This window comes from Eublepharis macularius, chromosome 15, assembly GCF_028583425.1.
Source record: "Eublepharis macularius isolate TG4126 chromosome 15, MPM_Emac_v1.0, whole genome shotgun sequence".
In the NCBI taxonomy this organism is placed as follows: domain Eukaryota; kingdom Metazoa; phylum Chordata; class Lepidosauria; order Squamata; family Eublepharidae; genus Eublepharis; species Eublepharis macularius.
In genome coordinates this window covers 45407288-45435245 of record NC_072804.1, presented here as the reverse complement: position 1 = coordinate 45435245, position 27958 = coordinate 45407288, and the positions used below count along the sequence as shown (strand labels likewise).

At 45.2% G+C, this 27958-nt stretch overlaps 1 protein-coding gene across 1 annotated transcript; it reads left to right on the top strand.

Moving 5' to 3' along the window:
* Positions 1–27958, top strand: LOC129342935 (IgGFc-binding protein-like). The gene is made up of 11 exons (XM_054998893.1): positions 1–118; positions 5240–9336; positions 10342–10915; positions 13634–14223; positions 16529–17093; positions 17578–18179; positions 19578–20148; positions 21703–21902; positions 23865–24245; positions 26292–26580; positions 27877–27958. Exons 1-11 carry the CDS (start codon positions 1–3, stop codon positions 27897–27899), a joined length of 8010 nt encoding a protein of 2669 aa, XP_054854868.1. The 3' UTR covers positions 27900–27958.

Genomic DNA, 27958 nt, shown 5'->3' with positions numbered 1-27958 from the left:
ATGGCGGTCAAACTCTGTCAAGAGAAGATGATCCAACAAGAGTTCATTTGCATTTGCTGTGTGATCTTTGAAGAGGGATGGGACAATGACGAGGTGAAAATAGGTCACAATCCTCCAGGTGGGATCTGGAGAGCTCCAGGAATCCTCCAGGTGGGATCTGAAGAGCTCCAGTTACTCTGGAAGAAACAGCAGTTTCAAAGGGTGGATTGTATGGCATCACATCACATCCCCGTTGGTCTCTGCCTCTGTCCCTTACCTAAACGCTGCCTTCCCCAGGCTCTGTTCCCAAATCTCTGGGACTTTTCCAAGCCAGCAACCCTTGGTAAGGAGATCTTTGTTCTTTGATTTCACTGTGACAGAACTGGGGAGTAGAAAAGAGCAAGAGTCCAGCAGCACCTATAAGACTAACAACATTTGTGGTAGGATATGAGCTTTCATGAGTCATAGCTCACTTCTTCTTATCAGAATTGAGGAGGGCAGCTGTAAGAAAGGCCAAGAAAACAAAACAGGACTTCTCCCCCCCTTTCTACGCCCGCCTCCTCGTCTTATCCCCCTCTTGGGTCCCATTCCTCTTAAATTACTTTGGTAGCCTCCTTCCGAGACAACAGTATTGCAATGGCTGTACAAGGACATCTTATGCGATGGATATTACATAAAACGATATTACAGCAAATGATGCTGACTGCACCACAAAGGGAGATATAATGTGAATGTACTGGCAAAAGCCATGGAATATTGGAAAATAATCATTTGCAGCATTAACAGAAATGCTAGATGTAACATTGCCTTATGATCCTTTGTCTGTTAAGCCATCATGGGGAAGAAAGAGGATTAACATTTTGTAACATATGATATTATCCTGAATGTATTTGTGTGGGTTGGATCTACCCAGGTATTCTCTTTCTTTTTTTAAAAAAAGGAGAGGATTCCTTTTAACTACACAAAAAAAGTATGTTGGGGATCATGGGATCAGTATGGGGAAAAAAAACCCATGTGCTACAGAGGCTGTAATAGGAGGGGAATCAGATGAAACAGAGCAAAAAAGTTAGCCGGATCCAAACCCATGTTTGCTCAGCACCACAAGGCAATAACTAACCCTGCAAAGCAAGAATAGTTAAGCAAAGTTTAAGAATCAATGCGAGTATTAAAATGAATGGAGTGTGGAACTTCTCAGAAAGACCCCAAAAGATTCTATTGATGCATGGGCTTCATTTGTTTGATTTATCAGTTGTCAAGATTAGAGGAGTTTGTTTCTAATGCAGCAAGCTTTGGGTCCAGTAGCACTTTCAAGACCAACTAGACTTCCAGGGTATGAGCTTTTGAGAGTCAGAGATCCTTCATTAGTCTATGACAAAGTGAGGTCTGACTCTCAAAAGTTTAAACCCTAGAAATCTAGTTGGTCTTTAAGGTGCTACTGGACCCGACTCTTGCTCTTCTACTACTGACCAACATGGCTACCCACTGGAAACTGTCTCTAATTCAGCTGCATGCACAAATTGCAGCCAGACAATAACGTTTCTATTCTTGTAGCAAGGATTTCTGTCTGAGCTCCTACCATGACACGCTTTGCTGAAAGCTGTCGGCTGTATTCCTGTTTTCTAGTATAGCTTGTCCTACACTGTTTTGAACACCAAGAAATTGCTTGTTCTTTAGGTTAAAGGTATGCTACAAGAACATAACTGGCCTACTGCCAGTCAGAGTAGACAACAATGACTTCAATACACCAAGGGTCTGACTCAGGATAAGGGTTCTTGAAGGGGAGACATCATGGCTCAGTAGTAGAGCAGGGCTGTTTCCACACGGCTTATCTTATTCTGCAAAATAGCGAAATCTTGCACGAAATCTCGCAAGAAGATGCTGTTATCATGTCTTCTCGCGCGATAACTGCATCTTCTCGCGAGATTTCGTGCGAGATTTCGTTATTTTTCAGAATAAGGTAAGTCGTGTGGAAACGGCCCAGGTGTGTCGCAAGCATTTAGTTCCAGGTTCAATTTCTGGCATTTCCATTTAAAAGGAACACGCAGTAAGTGGTGTGAAAGACTTCTGCCTGAGATTCTGGAAAATCACTGCCCGTCTGAGTAGACAAGGCTGATGGGGAAAAGGTCTGATACAGTATAAGACAGCTTCATGTGTTCAATCACATGTTTCTTCATTCAGCTAAAGATATGGCTTGGTTTCTCCACATGCATAGCCCTGAGCTGGGTTGGGACAAATATCTAACACTGTCCCTATTTTAAATCTTAAGCCAAAAAGTAGGTTTTTAAGTTGACAATAAAACGACTTGCACAGTTGAAAGGAGGGGGGTGGTGGTAATATCTGGGATTTTACATTGCATGTCTTAAATTGTGATTTTCTTAATTGATTTGTGAGGCAACTTAAGTCATGAGAAAAAGCAGATAACTGATAAGTTTAATTAATAAATTAATATTGTTTTATGTGCCACTGTTGATAGTGATGTGACATAAAAGAAAAATGCAATAGGCACTTGATTGGTGAGAAATAAAGTACTAGAAAAATTAAGCTGTATTCAGGGTTTCACCCTGGCCTGGATAGCCCAAGCAAGCCCAGTCTTGTCAGATCTTGGAAGCTAAGCAGGGTCACCCTCAGTTAGTAATTGGATGGAAAAACCTCCAATGAAGACCAGGGTTGCAGAGGCAGGCAATGGCAAACCATCTCTCATGCCATGAAAACCCCACCAGGGGTCGCCATAAGTCAACTATGACTTGAAGACACTCTCCACCACCACCACCATTAAGATTTCATAGAAGCTGACCCTGGGCTAGACTTAGGGTTGCCAACCTCCAGGTGGTGGTTGGAGATCTGCTGGAATTACAATGGATCTCCAGGTGACAGGGATCAGTTCCCCTGGAGCAAGTGGCTGCCTTGGAAGATTAAACCCCACTGAGGTCCCTCCCCTCCCTAAACCCTGCCCTCTCCAGGCTCCATCTCCAAAATCTCCAGGAATTTCCCAACCCAGAGCTGGCAACCCTAGCACAGACTGGAGGATACGTTCTCATTCTAATTGTCTCTGCAAGTGTGGTGGGAAGCAAGGGTGTACCCTGCCCTTCCTTCAAATATCCACATGGGAATATACCATTTGAATCGGGCATATGCACATGAAATCCAATGTGCTTACACTGAGATCACATATTCCATTTTCTAGAGAAAATGCTGGGCTTCACCACATGATCTGCACCTACACATGGTTGATGAACTGCATGTATGCATGGCTGTCTGACCTCAGGGCAGACGTTCCAAATGAGTGAAGACAGCAGATATCGCCTTTCCGCCCACCACACATATAAAGGAGCCATGTGAGAACACAACTCAGAGGCACATGTACAGCCTGGTAGTCATCAGCATAAAATGTCAGATTTGCTGATTGCTTTTGTGGTTATCGCATGCATATTTGTAAACCTCTGAAACAGCAAGGTTTTTAAAAAAAGGTACTCAATGCATCTATTCTGTACATCATTCCTAGTTCTTGTTCTCTCTGCCAGCTACAGATTAGCAGAGGAGCGCCTGTGACATGGATACGGTGTAAACCTGTGGTTGAATAATGGTTGTTGTGGGTTTTCCGGGCTGTATTGCCGTGGTCTTGGCATTGTAGTTCCTGACATTTCGCCAGCAGCTGTTTCACCAGCTGCTGGCGAAACGTCAGGAACTACAATGCCAAGACCACGGCAATACAGCCCAGAAAACCCACAACAACCATCGTTCTCCGGCCGTGAAAGCCTTCGACAATACTGTGGTTGAATACTTTTATTTAATTATTTATTTATTATATTTCTAATCCGCTCTTCCCGCTCTCCTGCTATCCTGTATCTTTTTAAATATTTATATTACATTGTTTTGTTACTGCTGTTTTAAACTGTTAAAACGTAAGTTTTATTGTAATGATGTATTGTCGAAGGCTTTCACAGCCGGAGAACGATGGTTGTTGTGGGTTTTCCGGGCTGTATTGCCGTGGTCTTGGCATGTAATGTTTTTATTGAATGTAATCCACCCTGAGCCTGCCGGTGTGGGGAGGGCGGAATGAAAATCGAAATAAATAAATAAAATAAAACAGGGTGAACTCTAGGCTGGAAGGCATTTCTCTAAACTAGCCAGTTCAAAAAAACCCTTCTGCGTGTAATATCCATACTTTTCGGTTAGCCTAGGCTGCATTTCTGGGATATTGGGTTGGATCTAGACTAAAATTTCCACAAACGGGAGGTGTAATTTCCACTAATTTCCACTTCCTGTTGCAAACCCATGATTTAGCCCTAAGAACCAAGAGGGTTAAAGAACTCTAAATCACAGGGTCAAATGTTAAAATTACTAAATGCAGAATCAATATACAAAAAATGTGAGTATTTATTATGGGATAATATAAAAACAGGCCCAAATATAGTCTCAATACAAATTAAAATCTTACAAATCTTACAAATTTATTATTATTGTATTGTCTGGGGTTACGGCGTAATAGCTGCGCTTGACCACTGAAGAAGATTACATGGCCGAAACACATTTTGGCCAGGGACTCATAAGGTTCTGTTTTATGTTTTTTGTAAGATTTTAATTTGTATTGAAGTTATATTTGGACCTGCAATAGTTTTTATATTATCCTGTAATTAATACATGTATTTTGTTGTATATTGATATATATTGATTTTTTGCATTTTGTAATTTTAATATTTGGCTTTGTGATTTGGATTTCTTTAACCTTGGTTCTTAATTCCATTTTGTTTTGGTTAAGTTTTTCCCTCTCTTTTTGTCCTTCCCACCCTGCCCCATGGTTTGGCCTTCCAGCCATTCTCAAAGGTCCTTGTCCTCCAGAAGCAGCATTCTAGAGAGATCGGTGGACTGCACTGGAAAGCAAGAAGGCAGGAAAGGACCTTTCTGCTGATGGAAGTGCCTTCTGTTAGCAGAAAATTTAGTCTGGATCCAATCCTTTGCGATATATGAGGAATTACTAAGTCAGAATGAAAAAATGAGCCTAGGCTGCTTTTCAGACTCGACTATCTTCCATCCATGGCATCAGCATTCGAATGAACAACTCCATGCTAGAGAAGTGTGGTTAGTAGAACTCAATTATGCGCTGATTAGAATCTGTAGCTGCCAGTTACACAGGTATAAGAACAGGGTTTGGGACAGCGGAACAGAGAAATCTCTGACCGCTTTCCTCCTTCAGGACTTTCTGCGGTATTTCTGTACTGGACTACCTTCTTTTTATCCAAAATTTGTTTCTGTTTTCTAGCTGCCTTGTCCCCACTGAGCCTTCAGTCCAGCCTTTGCAGTGGAATGAGTTGTGAAAAGGGAAACGTCTGCGTCATTCGGCACGAGCAGCCACAATGCATCCCAGAATCTCAGACTTGTAACACCTTCCAATGTCCAGCGGGGACTGGGTGTGAGATAGTCCAGGGCATTCCCAGGTGTATCCCTTATGCACAGTCTTGTAATCGCATCAGATGCCAAGAAGGGATGGTCTGTGAACTGCTGGATGGTGTCCCTAGATGTGTAGCAGCACCTCTGACATGTGCCGACATTCGCTGCCAAGAAAGCACCATATGTGTAATAGCCAACAATGTGCCTCAGTGTATCCCAGTGCCTCTGTCTTGCCAAAATGTCAGATGCCACCCAGGAACTGCGTGCAACTTTGTTAATGGTTGGCCTCAGTGTGTGCCCATCCAGCCTTCCTGTGATAAAGTCCAATGCAAAGATGGAACAGTGTGCGAGGTTATCCAAGGCCAGCCAAAATGTGTTCCGGCACCAGCATCGTGCGATGTCGTTCTTTGTGAAAGAGGAACCATGTGTGAGATAGTCAGGGGGCATCCAAAGTGCGTTCCAGGGCCACCATCTTGTCGTGATATAAAATGTGAGGTTGGGACAGCATGCAAGACGGTAGACAGCTTTCCCAAATGTCTACCTGTCCCAATCTCCTGCGACCAAATTCACTGCAAACTGGGAACAATGTGCGAGTTAGTTGATAGCGTACCCACTTGCATATCGATCCTACCATCTTGCAACAGGGTGGAGTGCAATCCAGGAAATGTTTGTGAAATGATTGATGGCTGGCCAAACTGTGTTCCAGCTATCCCCATGCCATCCTGTGATGGAAGTCAGTGCAAGTTGGGGACCATATGTGAAATGTTTGATGGGTGGCCCAGATGTGTCCCCCTCCCCCAGTCTTGTGACAAAGTCAACTGCAAAGTGGGTACTGCGTGTCATATTGTTGATGCATGGCCAAAATGTGTTCCTATCCTACCTTCCTGTGATAAATTCCACTGCAAGCCAGAAACCACTTGCAAAATCATTGATGGCTGGCCCAAATGTGTTCCCATCCCACCATCTTGTGACAGATACCGCTGCAAAGAAGGAACTGTGTGCAGAATTGTTGACGATTGGCCCAAATGTATTCCCATCCCAGTTTCTTGTGACAATGTGAGATGCAAAGAAGGGACTACTTGTCAAGTGGTGGATAACTGGCCCAAATGTGTTTCCACACCACCATCCTGTGATAAATACCAATGCAAAACAGGGACTGTTTGTAAAATGGTGGACAGTTGGCCCAAATGTGTTCCCATCCCACCATCTTGTGATAAATACCAATGCAATGTGGGCACTGCATGTCAGGTTGTTGATGGGTTGCCAAGATGTGTATCCCTCCCACAATCCTGTGCCAACTACCATTGTAGTGTTGGAACCATATGTCAGGTTGTTGATGGATTCCCCAGATGTGTCTCCACCCCACAATCCTGTGCCAACCACCATTGCAGCTTAGGCACCGTATGTCAGGTTGTTGATGGATTCCCCAGATGTGTCTCCACCCCACAATCCTGTGCCAACCACCATTGTAGTGTTGGAACCATTTGTCAGGTTGTTGATGGGTTGCCCAGATGTGTCTCCACCCCACAATCCTGTGCCAACCACCATTGTAGCGGTGGAACCATTTGTCAGGTTGTTGATGGGTTCCCCAAATGTGTTCCCATGCCACAATCCTGTGCCAACCACCATTGCAGCTTAGGCACCGTATGTCAGGTTGTTGATGGATTCCCCAGATGTGTCTCCACCCCACAATCCTGTACCAACTACCACTGCAGTGTAGGCACCATTTGTCAGGTTGTTGATGGGTTGCCCAGATGTGTCTCCACCCCACAATCCTGTACCAACTACCACTGCAGTGTAGGCACCATTTGTCAGGTTGTTGATGGGTTGCCGAGATGTGTCTCCATCCCACAATCCTGTGCCAACCACCATTGTAGTCTTGGAACCATTTGTCAGGTTGTTGATGGGTTTCCAAGATGTGTTCCCATGCCACAATCCTGTGCCAACCACCATTGCAGCTTAGGCACCGTATGTCAGGTTGTTGATGGATTCCCCAAGTGTGTCTCCACCCCACAATCCTGTGCCAACCACCATTGTAGAGCTGGGACAGTATGTCAGGTGGTTGATGGGTTCCCCAAATGTGTTTCCGACCCACAATCCTGTGCCAGCCACCACTGCAGTGTAGGCACCATATGTCAAGTGGCTGATGGGTTGCCCATATGTGTCTCCATTCCACAGTCCTGTGCCAACTACCATTGTAGATCTGGGACATTATGTCAGGTTGTTAATGGATTCCCCAGATGTGTCTCCAGCCCACAATCCTGTGCCAACTATCATTGTAGAGTTGGGACTGTATGTCAGGTTGTTGATGGATTCCCCAAATGTGTTTCCATTCCACAATCCTGTGCCAACCACCATTGCAGTGTAGGCACCATATGTCAGGTTGTTGATGGGTTGCCCAGATGTGTCTCCACCCCACAATCCTGTGCCAACTACCATTGTAGAGCTGGGACATTATGTCAGGTTGTTGATGGATTCCCCAGATGTGTCTCCACCCCACAATCCTGTGCCAACTATCATTGTAGAGTTGGGACTGTATGTCAGATTGTTGATGGATTCCCCAAATGTGTTTCCATCCCACAATCCTGTGCCAGCCACCATTGCAGCGTAGGCACCATATGTCAGGTTGTTGATGGGTTGCCCAGATGTGTCTCCACCCCACAATCCTGTGCCAGCCACCATTGCAGTGTAGGCACCATATGTCAGGTTGTTGATGGGTTGCCCAGATGTGTCTCCACCCCACAATCCTGTGCCAACTACCATTGTAGAGCTGGGACATTATGTCAGGTTGTTGATGGATTCCCCAGATGTGTCTCCACCCCACAATCCTGTGCCAGCCACCATTGCAGTGTAGGCACTGTATGTCAGGTTGTTGATGGGTTGCCCAGATGTGTCTCCACCCCACAATCCTGTTCCAGCCACCATTGCAGTGTAGGCACGATATGTCAAGTTGTTGATGGGTTGCCCAGATGTGTCTCCACCCCACAATCCTGTGCCAACTACCATTGTAGTGTTGGGACTGTATGTCAGGTTGTTGATGGGTTGCCCAGATGTGTCTCCACCCCACAATCCTGTGCCAACCACCATTGTAGTGTAGGCACGATATGTCAAGTTGTTGATGGGTTGCCCAGATGTGTCTCCACCCCACAATCCTGTGCCAACTACCATTGTAGTGTTGGGACTGCATGTCAGGTTGTTGATGGGTTGCCCAGATGTGTCTCCACCCCACAATCCTGTGCCAACTACCATTGTAGTGTTGGGACTGTATGTCAGGTTGTTGATGGGTTGCCCAGATGTGTCTCCACCCCACAATCCTGTGCCAACTACCATTGTAGTGTTGGGACTGTATGTCAGGTTGTTGATGGGTTGCCCAGATGTGTCTCCATCCCACAATCCTGTGCCAACCACCCATGCAATGTGGGGACCATATGTCATGTTGTTGATGGGTTGCCCAGATGTGTTGGCATCCCAAAAACCTGTGCCAACCATCGCTGCAAAGAAGGGACTATCTGTAATGTTGTGGATGGTACACCCCGCTGTGTTCATGTATCAGGATCCTGCAGAAGTACCCATTGTAAACAGGGAACTGTATGTCAGGTCATCAATGGCTGGCCAAGATGTGTGCAAGCAGGACAGCCCTGCCGCACAATACACTGCAGCACAGGGATGACTTGTGTAGTCGTGGATGGTGTACCGAAGTGTGTCCCTGTTTTCCCCACACAATCTGCTTGCTGGGCTTCTGGCCAGCCACACTACCACACTTTTGATGGACGCAGCTACGATTTCCAAGGTACTTGTGCCTACACCGTGGTCAAGACGTGTAAGCCTAATTCCAAGCTACCATTCTTCCATGTTTTCACCAAGAGCCAGAAGAGCAGCAACACCCCATTCTCCTTCGTCAGCCAGGTCAGCTTCACCGTCTACAGCTTCAACATCACCATGGTCAAGTACGAATATGGACTTGTCAGAGTAAGTGCTCATTTTTGGGTAATTTTATTAAAGCGTAACTGGTAGGATCTTTGCTCCTTCACGCTTTTTTGCATTCTGTATGGAAACAAAAAGATGTGCAAAACTTGCTCTTACGCATTTTCATTCATTGTAGTGGGAATTTGCTCACAAATCCTACCCACTACGTCATATTTATGATTAGTAGAGCATCTTGCTTGCTGTCCATTTTTTTTGTGTGTGGCTTGGTTTGTATTGGTGGAACTCTGTTCTTTACATTGTTTTTCCAACTTTAATTGGAATAACTTTTGTTGTTCTTTTTGTAATCCTTGATGGATTCTCTTCTTTTATTCTGTCCTTGGGCCTTCTCAACTGGTTCCATTTCTCAAAACCTGCTTTTCTGAAATCAAACCATCGTCATTCTGTTGATTCTCATTATTTTTCAGGCGCAAACTCTATAATTCTCCTGATTCATAGTTGTTCACTGTACCTTCTCAAAAAAGCACTTCAGTGTCCCAACTCAAAACTCCACCTAGAACTTTCTAGGTGGGTTTAAGCCAACCAGGATGCAAGATGCTGCTTTCTATGTGAATCAGAGTTTTCAAGTCAGTGAAGTCTAGTTGGGTCAGTCTTTTAAAGTCAGATGTTGCTTTCCTGCCAACTTGAGGCCAACCAAAAAATTACGAGGAAGTCTACCTTTATTGGTTAGTGAATACTAAGATGTTTGCATTGGATCCAACAAGCTTTTCTATTGATGGAAAGAGACAAAAGAGGTTTCCTCTGACCATCTAAAAGGAAGTGCTAATGATAATGGGAGATACATGGACAACAGCTTGGCGGGACGGGGCTGTATACAGAGAATTGACTGAGGATGATTGAGTGAAAAAGCTTGCTGTATCCAACTCTTTGTCTTGGACGTTTTAGAAATCTGAAACTGCTCAACATTTTTGGAGTATCATTTTAATCATTGGCAGAGTCTATAACCTTAACTAAAATCACTCGTTATGATTCTGTTTCTGCCACTTCCAGGTCAACCAACTGCGCTCACGTCTGCCCATCAGTTTGCATAATGGGAAGCTCTCTCTTTACCACCGGGGAGGCCAACTGGTCATTGAGACGGACTTTGGCCTGAACCTTTACTATGACTGGAATTATTATCTAGTGGTCAAGGCTACTGCAGCCTTCCAAGGCCATGTCTGTGGCCTCTGCGGCAATTACAATGGAGATCCCAATGATGATTTTGTGACCTCTTCTGGAGGTTTGGCCACTGATCCAATGGAGTTCGGCAAGAGCTGGAAGGTGGAGGATGGAGAGGGAGCCTGCAGTCATGGCTGCCATGGCAAATGTTGGCGCTGCTCCCCAGAGCTGACAGCCAGATACCGAGGGGAAGCCTTTTGCGGATTGATGGCTAAACACAAGGACGGCCCTTTCCATCCCTGCCATCCATTGCTTAATTACAGACCTTATGTAGACAACTGTGTGAGTGACCTATGCAGCTTTGATGGCTATAAGCAGATTTTATGCCGAGCATTAAAGACTTATGCAGATGCCTGCCAAAGAGAAGGAGCGGCAATATTGGATTGGAGGAAACAGGCTGGCTGCCGTAAGTACAGGGGATGTACGGCGAGAAGGTTGGAACTAATAGTTCTCTATTGGGGTGGGGGAGGATATTGAGTTCTGGAAGTGAACGGATGAAATGTTGTGTATGTCTGAGTGCTGAGTGAAATCGGACAAGTGACTACATGAAAACAGATGGATGGAGATACAGTAAAGAAATAAATGTCAAAAACGTTTCTCAAAAGAGAAAAATCAGGGATTTGGTTTCCTGGGTGGAGGAGTCAGATTATAAGAAAATCAATTTAGCTAAACATTGATATTGTATTGAGACAAGGAAACGGACTGACGGAGAGCACTTGGGGATGGAGAACTGGAGGGAGAGAGGTGTGCTGATCCCATCCTTTGTTTAGATGCCATATTTGTCCCAGGATTCATATCTGGAAGAGGCACTAAGACCTAACTTCTGGGAATGCATGATTGTTTGGTTGCCATTGATCTGACAGAGGTATGTAACAGTATCTCAGAAACATGGTAGTTGGATTGTGGCATGAGATGGGAAGCTGCAATTCTAGTTAGAGCATTTACAATCTTAGGACAGAGTATAGACAGAATCTAGGGTCTTTAGATCACATCCTATACATTGTTGTAATGGTAGCTGCTGTAGACAGATAAATGCTAAAGCTGTCCCCATTCTTGCCAAGTCAATTCATTCAAATTTTCAAAAAAGTTCAGAACCAGGAATGGAAAGTAAACCAGCAAAACGGGCATCTAAAATGTCATAACTAATGATATATCACAATAAAATAACAGATCTAACACTATGTCCTTAAACCAGTGACAAAGTCAATTGATTGACATTGCTTTATATCAATGAAGTGTGGGAAACATAAAAAGTTATGGATCTCTAATGAAGTACTGTCTAAGGGTGCACATTTTGAAAATACTTGGTTTTTTTAAAAATCTGGGGCTGTTGTGTGAAATGTTTATTGGGACTCAGGCCGTCGTCACACGGGCGTTTATTCCGTCAAATTTCCATTATGTGGCGCTATTGTTCCTATTGGCGCCATGACGCAATCTTTTGTCAAATACCGTCTCCTCCCGCTTCGAGTTGTTCACACTGTAGCGCTCTGTGCCGTCATTTTGAACGGGCACAGAAAAAACTCCTCCCCCCTTTTTAAAAAAATTTTTTTCCGCTTTATTGCGTTATAACGACATTACATCGTTATAATCAAACGTTAGCCCAACCCCAAAAGAGCAGGATAGGTTGGCCAAGTTTTCCCGCCCTGGAAGCAGCTTGAACATTGGCTAAGATTGTTTTTCTTCCTAATTTGAACATCCATAAATATACTCTTGTTCTGAGAAAAACCCCTGTCTGACGTGATCCCCATCGCCGAAGACTCAACCATGGCTCCACCGAGTGAACTTGTAGTTCTGGTGGCCCAACTGGTTGTTTTGATGGTTCAGAGCACGTTCACTCTGTGCCATGCACACCTGCGATCCCTCTGTCGGAGGCAAAGGGCAGCGGAAAGACTTTTTTGGTCTATGCTGCTCGAGCAGCATAGAAAGAACACTCTTTCATTGCTTTGTATTTTTATAATATTATGACGTTATAGCGATATAAGGACGTTTTTTTAAAAAAAAAAAAAGGAGCTCGCTGCAGGAGAGCGCGAAAGGGCGTCTGGGATAACGGGTCAAGATAAGAAAGGGAAAATTCCGTCATTATGGGATAGAAATCGATGCCGGATGGTCACACGGAAGCAGATTATAGCGCGAAAATTGAGACCAGAGGAGAAATCTCAGACTCGCAACAGTGCCAGAATAAGGTGGGAATTTTGCGGTAGATTGCGCAATTTTCGCGCTAATTTTAAGCCCGTGTGACGACGGCCTCAGTCTTCTGGTGGAGCGTTGCCGGGTCGGACTCGAAATTCATTCCAGGTTTTTTTCTATTATCATGATTTTTGTGGCCATTCTTTTTAATGGAGAAAGGGAGAGGGACTGGAGGCAGCTGATTTTGCATTTACCGGCGCCAAAACTGCACAGAACACAGTCCTCCTTCTAACATAAGAAACTGCAAAGTTTCAAGCAGATTGAACAAAGGGGGTGATTCTACACAGCCCCAAATTAGGGGGATGGAAAATGGCAACTTTCTCTGGGATTGGCTAGGAGTGTTCTTTGTTCCTCCCTTGCAACAATCTGATTGGAAGGGAGAAATTCAGTACAGATTCATGTGATATGCAAGCTCGTGCTGCATTGCTGGAAAATTCCAAAACTTAGAAAAAACGGATTTTCTGAGGGAGGGTTTCAGTGATTACCAAGCAACCAGGACTAGCGTTTCCATTCCAGAGAGTCACAGGCTCAAAAACAGATGGAGAGGGTTCGTGACTTTTGCCGGTTGGGATTTTGTTCAGCAATACTTCTAGTACCATCCATAAACACCAGTTCCCAGAATACTTTGAGGGAAGCCATGACAGCAGTACTAGATTTAACGTGGCTTCAATGTGTAGTGTAGGTACACCCTTGAATGTACAGGTATCAGAGGAAATGATGTGTGATGGTATAAGTAACAGTACTTCAAGGGTGAATTCTGAGGTGCTCCGCTCAGCATAACGTGCCTTGTGCCCCGTTCAGTGGTGGGCATCTTCAAGACAGACTTTTAGTGCATGGATTTCTGTATTTGGGCTCTTCTGGGTGCAGAAAGTTTTAGCCTAAAGTCAAGATGAGCTCTTCTGTGACAGCTGCCTTCCCTCTGCTTTCCCATTCACAGCCCTCTCTTGTCCAGAGAACAGCCACTACATGGCCTGTGGTTCAGCCTGTCCTGCCACCTGCAGCAACTTTGATGCACCCGAGAAGTGCCACCTCCCCTGCATGGAGACTTGCGAGTGCAACCCAGGTTACGTGTTGGATAGTGGCAGGTGCATTCCTAGAGAGCGATGTGGCTGCATCTACCAAGGCCAGCTCTACGCCCCCAGTGAGCAGTTCTGGGATGATCAATATTGTCATAGGCTTTGCTTGTGCAGGACTCAAGACAGGAGAGTGGTCTGCCAAGGATCCCAGTGTGGGGAGAGGGCAGCCTGCCGCGTGGACAATGGCATCCGGAGCTGCTATCCCATGAATTACAGTACCTGCTCTACCCTAGGCCAGTTGCATTATGTCACCTTTGATGGGTTGCACTACGACTTCTACGGAACCTGCGTTTATCGCCTGACCGAACTCTGCAGCCGAAGGACAAACTTCACTCACTTCCAAGTCCTTGTGCAACATGAAGGGGATGGCCCTAAAGACCCCTCTGCCACCAAGGTCATTGAGGTCAATGTCTATGGGATGACTATCATAGTCAGACGTAAAAAAGTCCTGGTGAGTGCACCATAACAGCTTCCATCCTGCCTAGGTTTGTCAGCATGGGTAGTGATTAGAGCAGTAGATTAAGATCTGGGAGACCCAGGTTCAGAACCCCCAGCTCCCTGGATGACCTTGGGCCAGTCACACCCTCTCAGCCTAATCTACTTTAGAGGGCTGTTGTGAGGATAAAAAAGGAGGCGAGGAGAACAATGTGTGAGCCACTTTGAGAACCCTTTGGAGGGAAAGGCAAAGTATAAATAAAGTAAATAAATAAAAATAAATTTACAGATGGGACTGAAGTTCTCCCAGAATTAAAACTGATCTCTAGATGATAGAGATCAGTTGTCCAGAACTGATTGGAGGGCAGGAGATGAACTACAGAGTCTAGGAGAAACACAAGTCTCTCCCCAGATACTGCCTCCAAATCTCCAGGAATTTCCAAGCCAAAGTTGATATCCCTAGTCCTGTCTCATTTATAGGATTATAGGATTTATCTATAGGATTTATAGGATTATCATCCAATGGCTGGCAACCACCAAGGTGGGACCTGGAGATGGCCTGGAATTACAGCTGTTCACTAGACTACAGAGGAGATTACATTGCCTGGAGAAAGTGGCTGCTTTGGAGAGTAGACTATATGGCATTATATCTCCTCCTCTCCTCAAACCCTCACCTCCTCAGATTCCATCTTGAAATCTCCAGAATTCCCCAACCTGGAGTTGGCAACACTAACAGGGGCATGGCGAGAGGAGGAAATGGGCATCGTACAGGCTTCACAACATCACTTCCAGCAAATATCAGAAGTGATATCACATCACTGGCATGACATTAATGTGATAGTCTAGGATTTGAGCAAAATTCTGTGGTAAGTGGGAGAGATAGTCTCCCTACTCTTTAGGGTTTCCAGGTGCCCAATTTTCACCTGGACAGTCCAGGGGAAATGGAGTTAAAATACCCGGCGCATAAATGTCTTGTATTTTTGTGCATAGAGAAGAGTGGCTGGCCACGGGCATGCCCGAGCTTGTGGCAGCACCAGCAGGCCTTCATACACTGCCTCGACTTCAAGCCCCTCCCCCCTGCTTCCAGGCAACTCTGTCACTCGAGTGCCACCACCAGGGGAGTGGTTCGCCATCCCTAGGGTTGCCAGGTCCTCTTATCCTCATGGCAGGAGGGGGACCTGACACTTACTGTTTGCTTCCAGATCCAATTCAAACTACTGGTCATCACCTATAAAGTTCTTTGTGGCCTAGACCTTCATACCTCTCAGCCCACACCTGCCAGTATATTCCCATGTAGTAGCTGTATTGCTCAGATAGCCACCTCCTGGTGGTATCCTCACCATTTGGCAACAGCCTGGTCATGGGCATTCTCCATGGGCAGCTTCACTTGCTACATTCAGGAAGTTGTTTAAAGCTGTTCTGTTCCAGAGAGAATTTGGAGGATGGTAAACATTATTAGCTGCCTTAATTCTGTCTAGTGACTTTTAACGTTGCACTGGTTTTAACTTGTGGAATACTTGGCATGTCTGTTTGCTTGTTTATTTATTTATGTCATTTATAGGCTGATTTCACACATGTTGGATAATGCACTTCCAATCCTCTTTATAGATCATTTGTAACAGATTTTTTCATGTGCGGAACAAAAAAACCACCTCAAATGATTGATAAAGTGCATTGAAAGTGCATTATCCAACGTGTGCGGAATCAGCCATAGTCTGCCTTTCTCACTGAGACTCAAGGCAAATTTCATAATGTGAGACAAATACAATCAATATCAAGGACAATCAATAAAGTAAGGTATAAATATCAAAGACATTTCAATAAACAATACAATAAGGTATATAAATGCAGCTTCTGTTTCATTAGCTGACAAGCTTGCAGAGATGAGGTAAGGTATAAATATTTTAAATAAATGAATAACTAAAATAAATAAGCAGGAAGAACAATCAAAGGAGTCCCAGCATCATGTACCTATTAGAGTGTCCAATTAGATCTGGAAGTCCCATGTTCCAGTCCCCACATTCTGCTATGGAAGCTCTGTGAGCGACCTCGGACCAGTGACTCGCTCTCAGCCTAGCCTACCTCCCAGAATTTGTGTTGTGAGGATAACATAGCAGGATGAGAATGATGTAAATATCTAAATAAATATATCTGTTGGTTGATTAATAATTACATATCAAGGAGAGGCATTCAACTTTTCCTCCAACACCCTTTCCATGACTTGCAGCCAAAATCTGCATTCCCAACCAAGAATATCCCCACCGAAATCTGTCTTCGGCCACCTTTCTAAGTTCTTCTTTCTCTCTTCTGTGCTTCCTCAGCTGAACGGCTTGTTGATCAACCTGCCATACAACATTGAACACAATAAAGTCTCCCTTTACCACCAGGGATGGGATATTGTAATTAAGGCTGATTTTGGTTTTACCTTGGCATTTGATGGGAGCAACAATATCCGTCTCACTGTGCCAGGAACGTACACGGGTCTTTTGTGCGGCTTGTGTGGCAACTTCAATGGGGATCCAGACGATGACATGCAGAACCGAAGAGGAGTGTCCATACCTACTCCAGAAGCCTTCGGCAGAACCTGGAAGGTTCGGGACATCCCAGGCTGTACAGAGGTGGAAAAGAAGGAATGCACAGATATAAGGACGGTTGAGCTTGCTCAGAGGAAGGGCAAGGAGTGTGGGATCCTTTTAGACGAGAACGGTCCCTTCAGGGGCTGCCACAGCAAGGTGTCACCAAAATTGTACTTCCGAGACTGTGTCTTTGATTATTGCTCCACCAGGGACAACAGAAACGTTATCTGCCGGATTGTCTCTTCCTACGCGGCAGCTTGCCAAGCAGCTGGCGCCAAGATCGATGAGTGGAGATCCACCAGCTTCTGCCGTAAGTCTGTGCATGCAAGAAAACGTACAGAAATTAAAACAGTATTACTGCTGAGGAAGAATGGGGATGGAAAGTGCCGTGGAGTCACAGCTGACATGGCAACTTCATGGGTTTTCAAGGAATGAGGCAAGCAGAGGTGGCTTGCCGTTACCTGCCTCTGAACAGTGACCCTGGACATCCTTGGTGCTCTCCCACCAACCTTGCTTAGCCTCTGAGATCTGACAGAATCGGACTAGCTTGGGCCTTCCAGGGCCAAGAAGTAATAGTCAAAAAAGGGCGGGGGGGAGAATATTCTCCTTAGTCTAATTTTGAAAAGGAAATTAATCTTTTGACTTCTATGATCAGGACTGAAAGGATCTTAATTATCTTGCTGGTGGGCCAGCATATCCTTGAAGCAGTTTTAAAGTAGGGTGGGTTTAGAGGGAGAGGTATGGTTGTTTGGATATTCACTTAGTCACATTGCTAATCCTGCTTGGTCTTCCAGGACCCGACTGCCCCGCAAATAGCCACTATGAAGTCTGTGCCAGCAACTGCCCCGTGACATGCCGCAGCCTCTTCGACCAGACAGTCTGCACCACCCAGTGCCACGAAGGGTGTGAGTGCAATCGAGGTTTCGTTTTGAGTGGTGACCGGTGTGTCCCCATCTCCCAGTGTGGTTGCATCCACCAAGCCTTCTACTACAGGGTGGGGGAGTCCTTCTATCCCAACGGGTTCTGCAAGGAACAATGCGTTTGCCACATTGGTGGCATCATGCAATGCCAGCCTTCCTCCTGTGGTCCACACGCGGAGTGTCGTGTTGTGGATGGTGTCCAGACTTGCCACTCCCTCATGGCCAGGACCGGGACTTGCCATGTGTTCGGTGACCCTCACTATCTCACCTTTGATGGGCTCACATTCGACATCCAGAGCAACTGCACCTATACCTTGATAAGGAGCTGCACACACAAGCACTCCACTCCCTCCTTTTCTGTCAATGTGGAGAACGAGAGACGGTCCAGGGGCAAAGTCTCTGTTACCAAGGCTGTGTCCATCATAGTCTATCAACATACCTTCACCATGATGCGGGAAAAGAGAGGCTTCGTCCTGGTAAGACATGCGACCAACATGAGGGTTGTGGCCATGTGCTGGTATGTATGTATGTGCCATCAACTGACTTATGGTGGCCCCAGCAAGGGGTTTTCCAGGCAAATGAAAAGCAGAGGCGGTTTGCCATTGCCTTCTCCACAGAGTCTTCTTTGGGGGGTCCCTCATCCAAGTACTGACCCCACTTAGCTTGCAAGAGCCAATGAGATCGGGCTATACCATATCTTTCCACAACCCTTGGGTGCTGGTAGAACATGATAACATGTGAGAATGGGTGTGAACAATAGGTGAGTCAATCTGGAATTTTTACCTGGATGACATGGAAAGAGCCAGTGTGTAGTGCTGATCAGTACTGGACTTGGACTTGGTGGGGTCAGGTTTTAAATTCCTTTGGGGGTCATTAAGTTTGCAGGTTACACACTCTTTCTGTTTAGCTTACTTTGAAAACCAGCACAATGTAGTGGTTAGAGTATCAGAATAGGATCAGGGAGACTCTGGTTCGAATTCCCACTCTGCCATGGAAGCTCGGTGGGTGGTCTTGGGCCAATCACACATTCTCAGCCTAATCTCATAGACCCAGACAAAGAGAACTGTGGTTCTCGAAAGCTTATGCTACAGTAAAGCTGGTTAGTCTTAAAGGTGTTACTGGACTCTTTACTATTCAGCCTAATCTGCCTCACTAGGGCCGTTTCCAGATGGCTTACCTGCCTCCGGAACGTTGCACCATCTTGCGGGGAAAACGCGATATTTCGCGTTTTCCCCGCAAGATGGCGCAACGTTCCGGAGGCAGGTAAGCCATCTGGAAATGGCCCAGGTTATTGTAAGGATAAAACAAAGGCGAAGAGAATGATGTAAGCATATTTGGGTCTCTCACTGGGGGGAAAGGCAGGGTATAAATGAATAATAACAACAACAATCGATTTATATACCACCCTTCAGGGCAACTTAACACCCGCTCAGAGTGGTTTACAAAGTATGTTATCATTAACACCCTGTGAGGTGGGTGGGGCTGAGGAAGCTGTGACTGACCCAAGGTCACTCAACTGGCTTCAAGCGGAGAAGTGGGGAATCAAACCCAGTTCTCCAGATTAGAGTCCTGGCACTCTTAACCACTGCACCAAACTGGCATAAATGAAGTAAATATATTTATTAGAGGGGATAAATGGGATAATACCATCGATGTATGTCACTCTGCGCTCCTTGGATAAAAATGTCACAAGTGAATGGTGAGTAACAAAGGATTTATGACAGGCACATAGACAGAGCAAAGGTGGATAAAAGACACACTGGCAGACAAAAGTAAGAAATGGAATTTCATAACAGGTTAGCGTAAGTAAATCTGAGAGATGGTTGCCATATTGAACTATCTGCCTACTTGATTCTTACTCACTGCCCCCACAGGTGAATGATGCTGCCCGATCCTTGCCTTTCCACCTGGTTGGTAGTGGGGTGCGTGTGTACTACCACGGTGACAACATCATACTTCAGACAGACTTCGGCTTGTACATCTCCTTTGATCAGTTCTACCATCTCGCCGTCACAGTGCCTCACTCCTTCCAGAGACAGGTCTGCGGCCTGTGTGGCAACTACAATGGCCAACGGATGGATGACTTCTCAACCCCCACTGGTGACAGAGCGTCAAGTATCCAAGCCCTTGTAACCAGCTGGCAAGTGGACAAATCAACAGTCTGCACTCAGGACTGTGGCGCTTTGGTGTGCGGATCTTGCAATGAGAGCCGGAAGGCCAGCTATGTGCACAACAGCCAATGTGGCATACTGCAGGCACCATATGGTCCATTCAGTGCATGCTATTCTACCATCAACCCCACCATCTTCTTCAGCAACTGTGTGCATGACCTCTGCAAGGCAAGAGGGAACCGTGTTATCCTCTGCCGTTCTATCCACAGCTATGTTACCGCTTGTCAAGCTGCTGGCATTAACATCAACCCCTGGAGGACACAGCAGTTCTGCCGTAAGTGCTTCCATCTAGAACCAGTCCACCAAGGAAAGGTTGTCCATTAGGAAGTCCAGGTCTCCCACTAAAGCAGAAGACCTCCTACCCTCTGGCCTCAGGCAGCAGGATGAAAATGAGAACTGGATCTTGCAGCAATGCTGTAATGTCAATTCCACCACAAACCTGGAAGTGACATCAGCACATTAATGTGATGCTCTAGGATTCCACTGAAACTTTATGATAAAACGCTCTAGGATTCCACTGAAACTTTATAATAAAACCATAGAGTTTCAGTGGAATGCTACAGCATTGCACCAATGCACTGATGTCACTTGTGGGTTTATGCTATCATCACATCAGTTTTAATTACTCCACCCCTTTAACTCATATTTCACAGTCTGTACACACCTGAGTACCTCAATCTGTGCACACCTGAGTGAACATCTGTGCACTACATCCACAGCAGTTATCAACCCATCTTGGTCCTGGATCCCCTGGCCTGATTTAGTCAAAGCAACAGGCTGTGAGTCATGAGCTAAGGGCAACGAGCTCTTTGAATCTTGTCCTTTGGCCGATGCTAAATGGTTCTCATTTGTCACTGCACCCTGGTTGAATCCTTGCAACCGAGAAGGAACACAATCTCAGATCTCAAAGGTGTTTCCTAACTTCCTTCCCTGTGGTAGGAATAGCGTAGGGTGATATGCCTGATGGCTATAGGGAGGAAAATAAGAACCAGTCAGCAGATTAAGAGGTCCTCGGCAGCTCAGCATTACGAGAGAGTAGGCAAAGAATCCCCAGAATTTCAGCCATGCAGGAAGAAAGGGAGCAACAGAAACCTGTCAGAATCCTGTGCCTTGGATTCAGTGGGGGATACAAATGGGTGATAGATTCAATCAAGAATTGTAGGAAACTGATGAAGATGAGATAAACAGTCTTTTTTCATGGTTCATTGTAGTGGTTAGCATCCACATCCCCACTCAACCATCAAGGTGACTTGATCTAGTCATACCTATTCAGACTAACCTATCTCTCGGTAGTGGTCGAGAGTGCCCTCAAGTCATAACTGACTTATGGCAACCCCTGGTGGGGTTTTCATGGCAAGAGACTACCAGAGGTGGTTGGCCATTGCCTGCCTCTGCAACCCCTGGTCTTCGTCGGAGGTCTCCCAACCATTTACTAACCAAGGCTGACCCTGCTTAGCCTATGAGATCTGATGAGATCAGGCTCACCTGGGCCGTCCAGGTCAGGGCAATCTATCTCTTAGACTCCCAAATTTTGTTAGTTTTATAGGTGCTGCTGGACTCTTGCTCTTTTCTACTGCTACAGACATACTAACACGGCTGCCTCTCTTGATCTTAGACTCATTGTGAGGATAATATAGGGAAGAGGGAATAATGTGTGCCACCTCAAATTCTTCAGAGGAACAGCAAGATAGAATATAGGTTATATAAAGTGGTCCCACTATTATACCCCCCTCCCCGCCATTATTCCTTTATTGCTTACTATGGAAATAGTTCTTCCTTTCTTTCCTCTTCCTTGTCATATCATAACCTCCTTGTATCTTCTTTGCAGCCATGAAATGCCCAGCCAACAGTCATTATGAACTTTGTGCCAAAGCTTGCCCCAACAGCTGCAGAGAAGCAGCCAGCATCACCCAATGCCCTCAAACCTGTGCCGAAGGCTGCGAGTGCAACAAGGGCTACTTTATGGCTGAGTATCGCTGTGTGCCCATTAGTCTGTGCCGGTGCTTCTACAACGGCACATGGTTTAAGGCAAGTAATAAGCAAATGTTGAAGGTACTAGGACAGTTAGAGAATTATGAATGGGATAGGCCAGGATGAGGCTGACCAAAGGTTACCAGGTCTCTTCTTTAAAGAGGTGAGAGACAAGTGGAGACAAAAATATTTTGAGGCAAATAAAAGATGACATTGCCATTTCCTCACCAACCTAGACCTATTCTGTCTTCTCACAGGCTGATTCCACATATGTTAGATAATGCACTTTCAATGCACTTTATCAATCGTTTGAGGTGGATTTTTTGTTCCGCACACAACAAAATCTGTTGCAAATGATCTATAAAGAGAATTGGAAGTGCATTAGCCAACGTGTGCAGAATCACTCACTTTTAAAAATATAAATACCATGTTTCTAAGGCACTTGTGTTGACCTGGCCAACATGTCAGTTTGGTGTAATGGTTAAGAGCAGCAGGACTCTAATCTGGAGAACTGGGTTTGATTCCCCACTCCTCCGTTTAAAGCCAGCTGGGTGACCTTGGGTCAGTCACAGCTCTCTCAGAGCTCTCCCAGCCCCACCCACCTCACAGGGTGATTGCAATGAAGATAATAATAACATGCTTTGTAAACCACTCTGAGTGGGTGTTAAGTTGTCCTGAAGGGCAATATATAAATCAAATGTTGCTGTTGTCATTGTCATCATTGTTGTTATGTTAGTGCACATCTTTTCCTTGTACGATACATCTTACCTGAACTAAGTTTAAAAAGTAGAGGATTTATAAAGTACTGCGGGCAGCCCATTGAATAGCTGCTCCCACAAGGCCCAGGATGGGATAGGGACCCATAAAGTATATGATGCCTTTTACATATACAATTGTACATAGGAAGCTACCTTATACTAAGAAAGACCATTGGTCTGTCCAGGTCCATTCTTTATTCTGACTGGCAGTGGCTGCCAAGGGTCTTAGACAGAGGGTTTCTCCCATCACCTGCTTCCTGATGCTTTAAATAGAGGTGCTGAGGCTTGACTACCCTTCTGCATGCAAATCCAACTCTCTACAGCTACGCCAGAGTCTCTCCTCTTAACAAGAAGTAGGCTTATAGCGAGTCAGACCATTGGTCTATCAAGATCCATATTAACCATTTAATGGTTAAGCTGGCCCAAAATTTAGATGAGTCATGCACCCAAATTCATTCAGAAAGTCCAGACCCCTGGGGCAGGGCCAACTCCACATGGCTAAAGCAGTGAAGGTCACTGATAAAGATTTCACAACTTCACGTAATTGGATAGTTATCGCATTCGCCTTGGATGAAGCCTGTTGATGGCAGGTTACAACAGTTGGGGCTTACAGCCAAAGATATTCTCATGTTGGGTAAGGCAGAGACCCTATTATTAAGCGTCATTGTATTGAGCTTGACTATAATATTACGATGATATGGGTTTACAGAGTTTGCTCGACCTATTTTTTTGTATTTTACCTCCTCAATCCTTGCTGTCCTACATGAAATATTTAACAGCTTTTCATTATATTAGGGCATTCGCCCTAGTTCTCTTGAATGCTAGACTCTCTAAAGTATTGGATGGATCCTATATTTAGATCACCTCTGTTCTTGTGGCCAAGGTAAAATTGATACCTTGTCTCATAAAATATTGGAATGTTCTCTTTTTTTACTGCTTTTAAGAGTCGTTGGATTTTAACGTGCTTCGTTTAATAATTTTCAGGGGGATTTACTTCCCTATCTGATACTGGATAGTGATCGGAATATAACCTTGTTGGTCGCTAAATTTCCGTCTAGCGTATTTTCCTTTGTAAATTTATTATTCTGTTAGTCATTGTTCAAGATCCACTTGATCATAAGAGCTCCAGAAAGGAAAGGTTATCACATAAGAAATGTAAGATGTAAACTCCCCTGTCTTGTATGCTGTGAAATATAGGAACCAAATCCAAGTATCCCAGCTTATAGCTGTATGAACGGCACTAACCTTGTGTGTTTTACAGGTGGGAGTGATGGTGATGACAGCCGAATGCAAAGAACAGTGTATCTGCCGCCGTAAAGGTAGAGTGGTATGCAAACCATATCAGTGTTCAACGGGAAGGTCTTGTGTCTTGAGCAACGGCAAATGGGACTGTGTTCGGCAGGAGGGTCATTGCACTATCGCCCACGGAGATGTCTTCACCACTTATGATGGGGTCTCTGGAAAAGTTCCTTCAGTCGGATCCTACGAGATCTCCTCGCTCATTAACACCACGTCTTTGTATTGGTTCCGGGTGGTAGTGCAGTTGCAGAAGTGCCCAACGTGCCCCACTCCTGTCGTGGTCTCTGCCATCGTCTTCTTCCAGAAGCTTATTGTGCGGGTGAACCAGGAGGGTTTAGCTTGGGTAAGAAGAAGAAAGCGTCAGCTTACCAAAATCCCCATTCCACCCATCTCCTTTGCATTTGTGTCCCTTCTGTAGCATTTCATTCTACCCATTAAAATGTCAAGCATAAAACAACCATGGAGTAGCCTAAAAAAAAATACATCAAACTATCCTCAGGCTAGAGGCAGAATATAAATTAGCTTTAAAAATGATTAAACTCTTTAGTTAAAAGCCTAGATTTTTAAAAAATGGTTTTGGCTCCACACCTCAGGCCCAAACTAAATGTGACTCCCAGGGGTCATTTCATAGAAAAAGAGCTCATTAGCATAACTCATTAGCACATGTCACGTCCCTTGACATCACCGGAAGTGTGTCATTAGCATAACTGATTTGCATATGCCACACCCCCTGACATCACCTATCCTGGCTGTTTTGGACCCAATGCTGGCCATTCAGGGCCAAAATTGGGCCCAAAATGGCAAAAAGTGGCTGAAAAGGGCCAAAAAGGGGCCCAAAATGGTCAGGTTCGGGCCGCTGCTGAGTGGGAGAGTGATCCACCACCCATCAGAGGCCTGATCTGGGCCGTTTCAGCCCCAATCCAGGCTGAAACGGGCCCAAAATGGCCGAGAGTCAGGTGGGCGGGGCCACCTGACGTGACCTTTTTGGGGAACTGCCAGAACTGTGTTCCAGCGCGTTCCCCCTCGAAATGAGCCCTGGTGACTCCCCCACCCACTCCAAACCAGGTCTGCATTTCTCTGAGCCAACTCTCATTCCCATCAGACAGCCACTGCTGGGAATTAATTCCCCACAGAACACAAGGACCCAGTTTGAGTAAGGACCCCAGCATGAGTGGAGAGGGGTTTTCTCCCCCTACCATGGAATCATTTTCTGACCCAAAACATTTTTGAGGTGGATGGCTGCGGTAATAGATTAATTTTGAAGATTGGTAAAATTTCTCAGGGTGTGTTGTGGCTGTGAGGGTGGATGTCATATACATCTCTATAGTGTATAGCAAATATGTTGGCCTTGTGACTGGAGAAATGGGAGGTCTAGAGATGCTGAGCTGAAGAAGTTTTGAAATTGTTTTTAAAATTTTACTTCATTTATACCCTCCCTTTCTCCCCCCATGGGAACGCAAAGCTGCTGTTCTCTCCATTTTTTTTCTTCATAACAAACTGGTTAGGCTAGGAATATATGACTGGCCCAAGGTCACCCAGCAAGCTTTCATGGCAGACTGCGGACTCAAACCTGGGCCTCCCGCATCCTAGAGACAAACTACTTGAGATGCTAGACACGTGTTCTTCATGTGTTGGGTCCCGCAAGTTTCCCTGGGTAGTGTATTCTTACAAAGAATAGCTGCTCAATGCGATTCTCTGACAGGAGAAGAGCGATGGGAGGGATTCTCTTGCAAAAAGCCTCAAGCTCAGGTTTTCCTCCAGAAGCTCAGGAGCGAGGTGGACGAGGATGTAACAGGAGGCAGGAAATTCAGGGCAGCTTTTTGCGAGAGAGAATCCCCCCACCATCACTCTTCTCCCTGGCGGAGAATTGCATCATGAATTCTCTTTCTCTCTTGCAAAAAGCTGCCCTGGATTTCCTGCCTCCAGTTGTGTCCTCATCCCCCTTGTCCCTGAGCTCCTGGAGGAAAACCTGAGCCAAGGCTTTTTGTAAGAGAGAGAATCCCTCCCATTGCTCTTCCTCCGTTTGAGAAATGTATCAAGCAGTTGTTCTTTGTAAGACTACACTACTCAGGGAACCTTGTAGAATCCGACATGCTCCTGGGCATCTCGTGTAGTTTTCCTCTTAGTCTGCCTCTCTAACCAATACAATGCACTGGCTGTATGGGACAGAATATGGGATAAATGTTTCAGACTGATGACAGAGGAAGGTTTGGGAGTGGGAGGTTAACAATATCATGGAAAGAGGATGGACATTTTACAGATGTGATATCTCTGCTCATCTCCTTCAACCACCACTTTCTGCTTCAATCCTCCTTGCACGCACTCGTCCCAACTTCCTTACAGATATTGCCCTTGGTGTCTCAGTGACCTGCTGGTTTGCATGTTATAGGTGAATGAGAATCCTACTCGTCTCCCGGCTCAGCCTTCCAAGGAAGTATCCCTGAGCCTGACCCAGGGAGTGGTGACGGTGAGATTCAGATCAGATATACGTGTTCTCCTTGGCGCCAACGGAGAGGCAACAGTGGTTCTCAGTGGGTTGCTGTCCACCAAAGTACACAGAGCCTGTGGGAACTTCAACGGTATTGGCGCAGATGATTTGCAGTTACCCAATGGTACGGTAGCGAATACCATTGGAGAGGTTCTCAGCTACTGGAGAGTCAGAACGACATCACCACAAGGTGTGTAGGAAGAACGAATATAAAACTGGTTTTCTAACACCCACTTGTTCCTTTCCAGAGGTTTGTCTTTTCAGACCAAAGGGCTCAAGGGAAAAATATCCAGCTGCCCAGTAACTATTGTTGCCTTAAAAATCGTGTTGTTTGAGAGGGGGCAGGTTTTTACTCTTCCAAAATGTGCTGCTGTGCTGGGAACTTGCTACTCTCCTCTCACACTCTTTTCCCACATAGTTTTCGTCTTTACAATAATTTCCCCCCTCACTTGACCATGCTTTATGCTCTTTACAGCTTTTTGATTTACTCATCCTTCTTTGCCCTGTCATTCTTTTTATTCACGACCTTTACTTTCTTCGCCCTTCCTCTTCTACCTGACCCCAATTTTTAGCCTTTTTTGGTTCTTTTCTACTTCCACTTTTTCCAACAGTTTAATTTAACACAGAACACATTTTCAAACCCTCTGGGCCGTATCTAATGTAATCCACCCTGGGCCTGTTTGTGGGGAGGGTGGAATAGAAGTATAAAATAAGTAAATAAATAAATAATAGTACAATATAGACTCGAGGGCAGGACTAGACCTTTTTACAGGTACATCAGCAAAAAAAACAAAAAGAGGATTTTGTCTCACATTTGCATACAAGTTGCAGGTCTGTCCAATAATATTTTGTGTGTGTGTAACATTTTTAAGGGAGTAATTTTTCATGCAAACTCGTCTTCCTTTGGAGTAAACATGGTACATTTTTGTCCCCCTCTTCCTCAGAAGAGCTCAGGGCAGCATGTGTGGCTCTTCCTTCCACTTACATCAACCCCATGAGATAGGATAGATGGAGAGTGATGGCAAAAGTCACCCAGGGAACTTCTTGTTAGAGCAGACAATTGAAACCTGGTCTCTCAGATCTCAGTCTACCATTCTAATCACTACACTATAATGGGTCTTTCAGCACTTGAGCTCTATTCTGATGTACAAGCAAGAAGAAGACTGGCTTTCCCCCACTATTTTTACACATTCGTGAGGCCACAATAAATCTGCCTCGAGATTATTTACCCCGTTAATTTCAACTAGCATCCACTCAATAGAGAAAGAGCTCTCAAGCCAAAAGCCATGCCTTTCAGATAGGCTGGAGCTTGGAATCTCTCCAATTTATTTTATTTTATTTTATTTATTTTTTCAATTTATATACCGCCCATCCCCAGGGGCTCTGGGCGGTGAACAGTTAAAATCGATAAAAACAATCTGATGCAAAGTCGTGAATGCCTTTGTATGTGTGGAGCTAAATGCTCTTTGTTTTTTCTTTCATTTAGGTCCTGGGAAAAGCCATCCTTAACAGAGTCTAAAATTGAAATCCACCTTCAGATGCCCACCACTCTCTCTGGCCTGCACGTG